General features: G+C 35.7%; 1 protein-coding gene across 6 annotated transcripts in view; it reads right to left on the bottom strand.

The window, feature by feature from the left end:
- atrnl1a (attractin-like 1a) overlaps positions 1-12142 on the bottom strand; it is a 332899-nt gene that overhangs the window by 199567 nt on the left and 121190 nt on the right. For all 6 annotated transcript variants that reach the window (XM_067386115.1, XM_067386114.1, XM_067386113.1 and 3 more), the window contains exon 22: positions 491-543. In XM_067386115.1, the coding sequence (XP_067242216.1) occupies positions 491-543 (53 nt within the window). The remainder of the gene's footprint in view (positions 1-490; positions 544-12142) is intronic.

Here is a 12142-nt window from a genome sequence, read left to right as displayed (position 1 = left end):
TCGACAAATAAGAGTCACTCACACACAACACACACATATACATATTCACATAAACCAACTGAAGACAGAAGCCAAGATGAACAACACAAGTAGCATTGTACTGCTAAGAATAGATGAATGCTTGTGTGATGGTGTCTTGATGAGGGGTTAGAGGGAAACACTTCCATCTGCTGTGCTTCAAGAAGGTGCTGTAAATGTTTACTTTGTGAACACTGGATAAAGATTTTGAAAGTGCATGGTTTGACACAGGTAATATGTTTGAGTGTATAGGGCTGGATGACACGGAATAGTCACAATTTATTTGTAATGCTCCAAAAAAATTAGCATTGTAAAAATTGCAATGACTTTAATGTTCTTTTTATTTGGACATTAAGTTTCCTAAGGACCATGACATTAGATTACTTTTTACATTTTGAATAGACTTAGTAATGATGAAAAGGTGTGTGTGTGTGTGTGTGTGTGTGTGGGACAGTGAGTGAGTGTTACTTACAGTAACATGTTCCTCTAAGTGGGTTGCCAAGGTAGCGATTTTCAGAATCACATCTGCAGTAAATTGACAGAAAAAAATTAATTAATTTACTAATATGACACATGAAAAAAACTAGACTTGAAAACTAGTTTCCACCCATCAACAAAGGAATAGTTCATCAAAAAAAAAAAAAAAAAAAAAAAAAAAAAAATCAATCATTATTTACTATAGGCATACAACATGACAATAGTTATTAATGTTTGAACTAATTCTTTATAAATGTCGACTAGTAATACCTTCAAATGTTTGAGGTCAGCAAGATTTTAATTTCTATTAGTTAAATCCTGAAAATTATATCTTGTTTGTTGAGCACTAAATCAGCATATTAGCATGATTTCTTAAGCATCATGTGACACTCAAGATTGGACTACTGGTTGATGAAAATTCAGCTTTGAAAAATTTTAAAATATTATAAAATCAGCAGAAAACAGCAATAATATTTCACAATATTAATTATTTAACTGTATTTTTGATCAAATAAATTAAGCCTTGTTGAGCATTACATAAAAAAAACAGACCCCCCAACCTTTTGAACGGTAGTGTACATATCACTAAGTTGTTAGTGAACAAACACTCAAACTACTATGCTGCTTTGTCTCAGAACAATGTGTGTGAGTGTTCCTGGTTTGCAGGACCATAAAGGGCTGTGTGGTTGTATTTTTATGGTGATTTCTCCCTATGCTGCAGGTAGTATATTCCTAGCCAAGCTTGAGATGATTATAGTGGACGGGCCGTCAGGTGCCCTGATCCTCTGAGGCCTGAAGAGGAGCATGAGACCACATTTCTGATCAATCCAGACTGACAATCCAAACAAAACACTTTATGCTGTGCCAAAAGCACAAAACTATCACAAACTCTCTTAGGATCAGAGAGATGAGCAAAACCTGGTGTGAGTGGAATATACAGCATAAATACACTTTTTTTTTTTTTTTTTTGCCTATGAGAAACATACATTTTTTTAAACAGTGGATTACAGTAATGCCTATGCTTTGAAAATCTGGACGTTATTGTATCGACAGCAAAGGTGTAGATAAGATTTTGTGAAGCACATTTATTTTAATGACCATTCTTGATATCCGTATATTCAGTCAGGATTGTAAGACACAGCTGTTCCAACACTGATTGAGAGGATGACAGAGAGACAGAGAGAGAAAGACAGAAAGAGAGAGAGAGAGAGACTGCCTGTATGAAGAACACAGTGGCATGTCTGGTTTAGTTTAAAGCAAACACTCATTACTGGCATGTAAACACAGTGTTTATTATTCACCTCATGCTACAGAAGCAGTGAGTTCATGTGTGTGGATTCAGATCTAAATAAACACACAGATGGATGGACGGACCAGCAGGGCAAACACGCATGATTAATCACCAAATTGCCCTTTGAAGAGGAGAAGTGGCCGAGGGCCTGAGAAAGAGTCTTGCATCAGACTCATACAAGGAAGGACGAAAGAAAAGATGCATTTATTTTATTAAAAAATACAATAAAAAAAACAGAAATATTGTGAAATTTTATTATAATTTAAATTAACTATTTTAAAATGTCATTCAATCCTGTAATGGCAAAGCTTAATTTTCAGTAGCCATTACTCCAGTCTTTAGTGTCACATGATCCTTCAGATGTCAGTGTGTGATTTCTGAAGTCATATGATGATATTGTGAGAAACAAACATTTCTTCTTATTATTAATGTTGAAATCAGTTGTGCTGCATTTTTGAGGAAACTGTGATATATATATATATATATATATATATATATATATATATATATATATATATATATATATATATATATAGTTTTTTTTCAGGATTATTTGATGAAAAGAAACTTCAGCGTTTATTTGAAATCGTCTGTAAGAAATGTCTTTACTGTAACTTTTTGATCAATTTAATGCATCCTTGGTGAATGTAAGTATTCATTTATTATTAAAAAGTCTTACTGACCCCAAACTTTCAATTGGTATAGTGTAGATATGAATTAATATATATGGGTATGCAAAGCTAGTAGGTTATGGGTACACAAAGTCAGTGAACTAACAGTAAAACAGAAAAGAAAAAAGAAAAAGAAAATGAATTACAAAACTGATAACACTTTATTTAAAGCTGCTGTCCATTTTTTTTTTTTTTTTGTTAAAAATGATCCAAAATCAATTATTGAGCTAGTACATAACCAGCCAGTGTTCAAAACTATCCTTACCTTAACCTGATTCACAACGGTAAGCTTGTAATAATGTTTTCTAATTCGGGTGAGACTGGTGGGTTTTCGCAGGAAATTCGAGCATGTCGCCGTTTGTCTTTGCATCATTGCGTCACGTTTGTTTACATAAAGAACGAGTCCCAGCTAACTAGACTATAATCGCATGTGAGGTGGATCATTCATAGCCTTTTCTCACAGCAGCTGCAATAATTAAACTTATCATTTGGACGGTTTATCATTCGATTATCATTAATCACCATTGGCAGCACGATTTATTGTAATGCTTTTGTTTCCCTCAGTTGGTCAGAAAAAAAGTGGCAGACATGTTACTAGTTCATATATTTTCCGGTGAAAATTCTTACTTTGATCATACTTCAAGACTACAATCTGTGATTCCGAAGTACAGTACCCACACCAGTGCAGTGATTCACAGCAAACATTAGATTCATCGACGCAGAGGAGCCGTGCCAATGCACAACCCACGTAAAGATAATTCCGCAAATAACTACGATTGCAGGTTTCAAACAGAGATGGCGACAAAGAGGCAAAACTTACAGACTGCAGCTTTAAAGCCTACATATATTTATTGCATCATAAAAATATTTTTTATGCATTAATTAAGCCTTTTTAATATTATGCACTGTATTATCTCATGAATATTTGTAACCACAGTTATAATACTAATCTATTCTTAGAACACACAAGTATAATGCATTAAAACACATGACGAACAACAAATTTCAGATGTAACAAGGATGCATTTTAACTTTGGTTACAATTATTTATGAAAAAATACAATGCATTTTAAAGTATGAATACCATTATAATGCATCATACATAAATGCTTTATAGTTATAGTTAAGACAACATACGTCAAAGCAATTTTGTATTATTTCAAATCAGGCGCTGAAGAAACTTGCATGACACCACCTCAGGACATAAACAAAGCATAAAAATGGCAAAAATGGGAATTAAAAAAAGACCCCTTCAGGGCTCCAATAACATAATATTATTCCAGAGGAACATTTTTAATGCTGAGTGTTCACCAAGCACAGTGGGACAACATTACAGACTGTGCTACGCTTAACAAGACATTTCATTATAGTTCAAATATTTCTAATTCTCTTCAAATTCAGTTTGCTTTTTAAACTTTTTTTTCTTCTCATTGGCTTTACACTGCACTGCACCATACAATACCCTACTGTTAAGGCTGTTTTCCTGCATTTTTATTTCATAAAAATGTACGTCTCCATTCTTTCGGGGATCCTGTGCTAGACAGCTGAGCAACAGACACCGAGATGAATGGGAATGCTAAGAGATAGCTAAGCTTTCTCTGGGTATGATTGACCTCTTTGCTGTTGAATGACAGCAGATTATAGCAAGAGCACCAAGTCCAGCACAACATGAGGTCCACAAAAAGTGCAAGAGAAAGACATAAGACAGGGACTGAGAGAACAAATAAAGGGATGGAGAATGAAAACAGCAGGTGTCAGACAGTGGGCATGCCCTCTAGTCATCTGTCTACTCCAACTGCTCTCTTAGTTTGAAAAGAAAGAAGGAAGAGAAACAGGTGAGAGAGAGGAGAGAAAAAGTGTGGTACACTAACTGCCCTGTGTTGATCCTTCTAGCAACATGGTAACACACCCTTACCCTGACTAAATAAACAGAATGTGTGTGGCGCCTACTCGCAGGAGACTGAATTAGCAGATAAATCCGCGGAGTGCCACATTTCACACTGAGACAGCTCTGTGTGTGCGTGTCTCACAAAAGCATACGCAATTGTTGCTCGCAGGGTTTAAACGTTCTCGCTTGAGTACTCCTCAGGAGGGCCTGTCTAATTAAATAGCAGCTTCCTCGTGGATCACAAGCACACAAACACACACAACACTCGACATTATAAAAAGGGATATTAAATTAAAATGAAACAAACATGAACAAAATGAGTGCAGATGTGGTGAACAGGAAACTATGCTGCTAATAAACTACTAAATATATAAAACCACAAAAATTACAATTTATTAAACATAATAAACAGATGAGTAAAGTGTTTAAAAGTCTGGATGGATGGATGGATGGATGGATGGATGGATGGATGGATGGATGGATGGATGGATGGATGGTTGGATGATAGAAAGATTTAAAAAATTATGGTTGCATAAAAAGATGTAAAGAATAGACGGATGGATGAAAAGATGTAAAGAATAGACGGATGGATGAAAAGATGTAAAGAATGGATGGATGGATGGATGTAAAGAATAGATGGATGGATGGATGGATGGATGGATGGATGGATGGATGGATGGATGGATGGATGGATGGATGGATGGATGGATGGATGGATGGATGGATGGATGGATGGATAAAAATATTTAAAAAATTATGGTTGGATAAAAATATATTAAAAATGGATGGATAAAAGATGTAAATAATAGATGGATGGATGGATGGATGGATGGATGGATGGATGGATGGATGGATGGATGGATGGATGGATGGATGGATGGATGGATGGATGGATGGATGGATGGATGGATGGATGGATGGATGGATGGATGGATGGAAATATTTTAAAATTATGGTTTGATAAAAGATATAAAAAATGGATGGATAAAAAGATGTAAAAAATAGATAGATGGATGGATGGATTGATGGATAAAAACAAAAAAATGGATGACAAAAACAAAAATGGATGGATAAAAACAAAAATGGATTGGATGGATGGATGAATGGATAAAAACAAAAAATGGATGGATAAAAACAAAAATGGATTGGATGGATGGATGGATGGATGGATGGATGGATGGATGGATGGATGGATGGATGGATGGATGGATGGATGGATGGATGGATGGATGATAAGATATTTAAAAAAAATGAATTGATAAATGAATGATGGGTGATGGATGGTTATAAAGATAAAAATGGAAAAATATAGAAAAATGCATGCAAACATAGACAGATATATATATCTATCTAGATACCTTTCTAGATAGATAGATGGTTCAATAAACAAGATGTCAATAAAGAGTAACTTTTTAGTTGCATCACTTTACATGATGAGATGGATATATTAAAATTAATACATAACCCACAGGTGATTACCAAATATGTTTAATCATCCACCTACCTAATTATCTTGTCTTGAGTTTATAATAACATTTATGTTAAATAACATGCATGCAAAAGATGATATATTCTAGTGAAAAGATGGCACATAATGGTTTAGCTTTTCTTTTTTTTTTTCTTTTTTTTATGTAGCAATTTAATATTTTTATAATGAATGTTGTCCTTTATTGATACTAATACTAAGGGTAATTCAAGTGTTTGCAAAAATGCTATGGTGCATTAAACATCAGCAGGCCAATGCAAAGTCCAGATCAGGACAATTCAGCCGTGAGGAAGTCTATCTTCAACAGCACTACCTTTCTGTCCTCTACTGGCTTCTAAATGAGTACCACATCTTCGTCTCTCCCGCCGTGCTGAACAGACAGCTCAGCTCATTACAGGAAACAGGCTAAAACAGGCCATGGGCCACCTGCTAGCTTCCTCTCTTTCTCCCTTCAATCTGTCTTTTTCTTGATCCGTCTTTCTCTCTCATTTTATTTTCTCACACTCTCTCACTCTGACTCTCACCCTTCCTTGTGCTTTCAAACACAAAGACACAAAGCAACAAAGAGAAAAGAACCTTGAAAGAGACCTTGCTGTTCAGAGTCTCACAGATTTTAAAACATCACTCAATCTCTGTCACTCTCTCTATATATAACTAACACTAGCTGAATTCTTTGACATGTCAGGTTGACGGCTTTCAAAATAACACTGGGAAAAAAATGTGAACGATGATCCAAAGACCTATAGAAAAAAAAACATAATTGAGATTGCATTAATATCTCAGTTGTTTCTTCTAACGGCAGTGCAATGAGAGCAAATAGACATTTGAATGAGGAAAACTTTCAGAAGATGCCACACACATGCCAATATGCCAAAGTCTGCAATCGAAAAACAGAGATTTTTACATTTGTCATCATATTCTTCCAGGATCAGATTGTCTGTCTATATATTTAGCTATGCATTCACATTAACTCAATAGCTCTAAACTCTTACTGTCAACAGTTTCCCCCTTTGTGTCTATTTCCCTTAAAGAGCTTTAAAGGTGCCCTAGAATAGAAAATTGAATTTACCTTGGCATAGTTGAATAACAAGAGTTCAGTAAATGGAAATGACATACAGTGAGTCTCAAACTCCATTGTTTCCATTCTTATGTTAATCTCATTTGTTTAAAATATATATCAATTGAAACTATAGAATATCTTTTATTTGTATACACTCAGATTAAAAACAAAATGTTGTGCTTTTTGTAAAATAAAGAAAACTAACATGATGCGTGATTTCTCCTCTCCCTCTGAACGAAGTCCAATCTGATAGTTCTCAGAAAATGAACTGTAACTTAGTGAATACTAATGACAAAAAAATTACACTTATATCTAAAAAAACGTTAAGATGTCAGGTTTTAAATCGTGTAAGTCAAATCGAAAACAAACCTTCTGTGTTTATGCAATCTGTATGAAAAGAGAGCCATGTCAGAAGTCCATGATTCAGCTCATTATCCGCTAATGCGGCCACGCCCACGGAGCCAGCGCTATTCAGACGCAAATTCAGAGGCAATACATGCATTCATCGTCTCAATCGTGTATTTATTGTCTTGAAAAGTGTTTATCTGGATGTAAAAGTCATGGTTAGGGAGCTCTAGAAGACATGCAGTTAGTTCCTGTTTTCTTTTCTTCTATAGATTAATTTTAGATGAGTTTTTGTTTCTTTAGCGCCCTCCGGCTGCAGTATGAATTGGAAACTCCATTCATGGAATAGCCTCTTCTTCTTTTAGATGAATTTGTGGACTAAAAATGCACAGAGATCGCCCTCCGACTTCAAGGATGAAATGAAAACACCAACGCTCATAGTAATGACAATGAATATTAAAAAATATAACTCCTCTGTATAGAAAATTGACATAAGCATATGAGAATCCAATATTTCTCCAAATGTGCATGCTTTTAAACTAAAAAGCCTATATTCAGACTCTTTGCATCACAGAAAAACATTATATTTTAAAGTATAATATAAAACCATTACTTTATATTGTAATAATATTTGTCTGTATGTTTCATATATCATGATGAGCTTGAGACATCACAGAAGGTTTTTTTTCACAGCCTACCTGACTGAAATGCCTCAATATTCAAGTCATATCAGCTCATTACTATGCAATTCTTTTGTCTTCTCAGGTGAGAATGGCCCATTATTCAGTGGTGATTCACGCCTCCACGCATACTTTGTTTCTTGGCAAAAAGTGTCTTACAAAAACTAAATCAATGCATTGTTTTATATGAAGGAGTAGGCAGCATAATTTTTTACATAATTTTGAAGCAAAAACCTTAGTCTACAACCTCCAATACCCTAAAGTATTGTAAACACAGATTTACTATACTTTTTTTGGCCTTATTTCAGTGACTTACGTTTTTTGTTTTTTCAATAACCACGCATAAATGTTATTCCTTCAAAAACACAAACATGTACATGCATGCTCCTCACATATTATTGTTGCCTAGTTTGTGCTGAATACAGTGTAATGACACTTTTTCCATTAATATGTTTATGAACAACTGAAAAAAGCACAAATGTCAGGGCATGTCAAAACTTCTCCAGGCCCCAAATCAGCCTCAGACTCCAGAGGGTTAACGTCTGGATCTGTGCACAGCTGAATCATCAGACTAGGTAAGCAAGCAAGAACAATAGCAAAAAATGGCAGATGGAGTGATAATAACTGACATGATCTATGATAACATGATATTTTTTGTGATATTTGTTAATTGTCTCTCTATATGTTTCGTTAGCATGTTGCTAATGTACTGTTAAATGTGGTTAAAGTTACCATTGTTTCTTACTGTATTCACGGAGACAAGACTGTTATTTTCATTTTTTAAACACTTGCAGTCTGTATAATTCATAAACACAACTTCATTCTTTATAAATCTCTCCAACAGTGTGTAATGTTAGCTTTAGCGACAGAGCACCATCAAACTCATTCAGAATCAAATGTAAACATCCAAATAAATACTATACTTACGCGATTAGACATGCTGCATGACGAACACAAAATCCATTTTGAGGGTTAGATTAGCTGTGTGAACTTTGTTTATGCTGTTTAAGGCAGTCGCAAGCTCGAGGGCGGGGAGCACGAGAATTTAAAGGGGCCACACGCTAAATCAGCGCATATTTAATGATATCCCAAAATAGGCAGTTAAAAAAATGAATAAAAATCTATGGGGTATTCCGAGCTGAAACTTCACAGACACATTCAGGGGACACCTTACACTTATATTTAGGGCTGCACGATATATCGCATGAAATTGTCACGCGCATTTCGTTAGTAAAGCCGGTTCCCTGATTACCGCTAAATCGCCATCACCTGCTTTCAAATGGAGCGCCATTTAATAGACAGAGCCGTAGTTCACTGATAAGCCACGCAATATCGCGTTCATTATCAAAGGCGATTCATCTGCGATATGAACGCGATATTCCGTGGCTTATCAGTGATCTACGGCTCTGTCTATTAAATGCCGCTCCATTTGAAAGCAGGTGATGGCGATTTAGCGGTAATCAGGGAACCGGCTTTACTGACGAAATGCGCGTGACAATCTCATGCGATATATCGTGCAGCCCTACTTATATTACATCTTTTGAAAACACGTTCTACCTTTAAGACAATCCTCTACACTCATTTTCACTTTTGACCTTCCATACCTGCCATAACAGCTTTGAACAAATCGGTTGATGAATGATTCAAATGACTCACTCATGAAGACAGTCACCTGTCACCACCTACTGGGGTAACCACGTAACCTGCAGAAAGAATGACTAAAGGTCCCCACCACTGCAGTGTCTTTCTTATGACAGTATTTACTGTTTTAGTATCTTGAAACTCTCTTGTACAAGTAGAATTCTGCACTCAAATTAGATTACACCTTATAGATTGCCCTTCTTTTCCTGCTATAACAGCTTTTGTCTTTATTTGCTCCCATTTAGACAAGAGCATCAGTAAGTGTTTCCATGCACTTTTGATCAAAAGTTTGATTTCAGTCGGACGAAAGCATTAATGTCTTCTTAAAATGAAATGTTCAACTGAAATCATCAAACTTGATTGTGTCATTAGTGACACACAGATCCGAATCACTAATTCGAAACAAAAGATTCATAAAGCTCAGAAGCTTCATGAAGCAGTGTTTTGAAATGGGCCCATAAAGATCAGTGTTAATTTCGTTAACGAAAATCATGACAAAAAATTTTCATTGACTACCTTTTTTTCCATGACTAAGGCCATGTGTCCACCGCTCTGCCTATCTGTGAGCGCTTGAGAGTGCTTCAGCTGCGCAGCGGGTTTTTTTCAGTTGAGATGCTTTGTTGCTATGATACGGAATAACCGTGGCACTGTTACTTATAACTGATTTTCCAGGTAATTTGTTTCAGACTAAAAATGTTGACACAATGTGGAATTTACTTGCTATGTATGTTCGGAGACCAACAATATTAATTTCTCACCCATTATGTTTCGTTCTCTGTTTTTTTGATGTCGCTGTACAGCAAGAATGTTGTGACAGTTGGCCGGTGTTGTATTTGTACCGCCCCTCTACTACTTTGATTGGATGGCTGAATAAAAAGTGACAGTGATGAGCGCAGCGTTTTACTCAAAGTTGAACATTCTTCAACTCGAGGCAACCAGTAAAAAATGCTGAGCTCTCAGCGCTTGAGCGTTAAAAAGATGCTCAGCGTCTCAAACCTAAAAAGTTTGAGAACCACTGAAAAGGGATATGTAGAATTGCACAAGCGCTACTGCTAAAATTGCAGTCAATACAACCTGTTACCTTGATTCAAATTTTTCATAAGCTTAAATTAATTGGTCTAAAGAGAAAAATTATGATGACTATTTTGTCTAAAGACTACATATAAAATAGCTATCAAAATTAATGTTGGTAAGTGTAGCTTGACTGGTGTAGAACGACATGAGGGTAAGTAATAAATGACATTATTTGTCATTTTTCATTTTTGGGTGAACTAACCCTTTAAGCAACAAAACATTAAACACAATTATGATGTTTATCTAAAGTAATTTTTGCTTGTTAGTACAGTTGAATTGGATCATCGAAAGTCAGCAGCAAAGATATTGGTTAATTAAGTGAAATTAAATGCATAAACTTTATTTGTGTCATGTTCCCAGTCATTCCCGGACTCCAATTCCGAGAATCCTCCCTGACAATCACCTGCACTAACTCATCCAATCAGTAATCACTCACACCCAGCTGTATCACATTATCTGGATTATTAAGCCACATACACCCTCACACACTTGGCAAGGTCTTGTTTACTCTTGTAACAATTCTTATTTACCCTGTCTGTCTGCCCGTTTCTGATCCTGTTTGTTCCCCGTTTACGATACTCTGCTGCCTGCCCTTTGGACTGTTTATTGTTTCCTGGATTTGTGATTGTTATCTGCCAGCCCTGACCCATTACCTGTTCCTCAACTATGATTCTGCCTGCTCTCTGCCATACCTGTTTGCCACTGTTTGACCCCTGCCTGTTTGACCACGAGTTATGTTAATAAAAGCTTGCAGAGGGATCTTACCCTGAGTCCTGCCTCATTACAATTTGTATTATTTAGAATTTAATTATGCAAGTTTGTGTAATATTCAGAATTTCACTGTTTTTATTCATTTAGAGGAATACTGAATCTGTTTTAGTGCAAGTGAGATGAGTAAATTGCGTTATTTAAAAAGAAAGTAAGTAATTTTGTTGCAAATTTAAAAGTAATGTGTTACTATACTCCTTACTTGAAAAAAGTAATCTGATTACATAACTTGTGTTACTTGTAATGTGCTACCCCCAACATTGATCAATAATGCATAGAAAAAACATTATGTATGTTCCAGTGTTTTATGGTTGTGTTTGTACACCATAGTACTCTAATAAATCTGCAGCAGTTATGAATGTTATCAACAAAGACAAAAACAAAAAGGACAAAAAGTCGCTCAAAACACACATATATTCACAGCTGTTGGGCCAGCTTACTCGGCTCATTTCACTGAACACAGAAACAGGCACATCTGAAAATAAAATGGGGCATGGATAAACATGCAGACCCAGAACTCCAGACGTAAACATCCAGACCCGAATACAAACCAAAATCAGAGCAGATACATTTTCATATCCATTTACAATTCTGCATGTAGTTTACATCAAACACCTGTTAGAGCAGGAAAAAGGGAAATTAAATGGATGGAGGAAGAGAAAAAGGGGGCGAGGTAGACAAAAAGATAGATAAATCGTTCTTTGGAAAAAACTTCCAGTAGATGGATCCATCTTAGTGTCCAA

The sequence above is a fragment of the Chanodichthys erythropterus genome, chromosome 5 (genome assembly GCF_024489055.1).
Source record: "Chanodichthys erythropterus isolate Z2021 chromosome 5, ASM2448905v1, whole genome shotgun sequence".
NCBI lineage: Eukaryota > Metazoa > Chordata > Actinopteri > Cypriniformes > Xenocyprididae > Chanodichthys > Chanodichthys erythropterus.
Note: the sequence above shows the minus strand (reverse complement) of the source record. Positions and strands in the feature narration are given on the sequence as shown.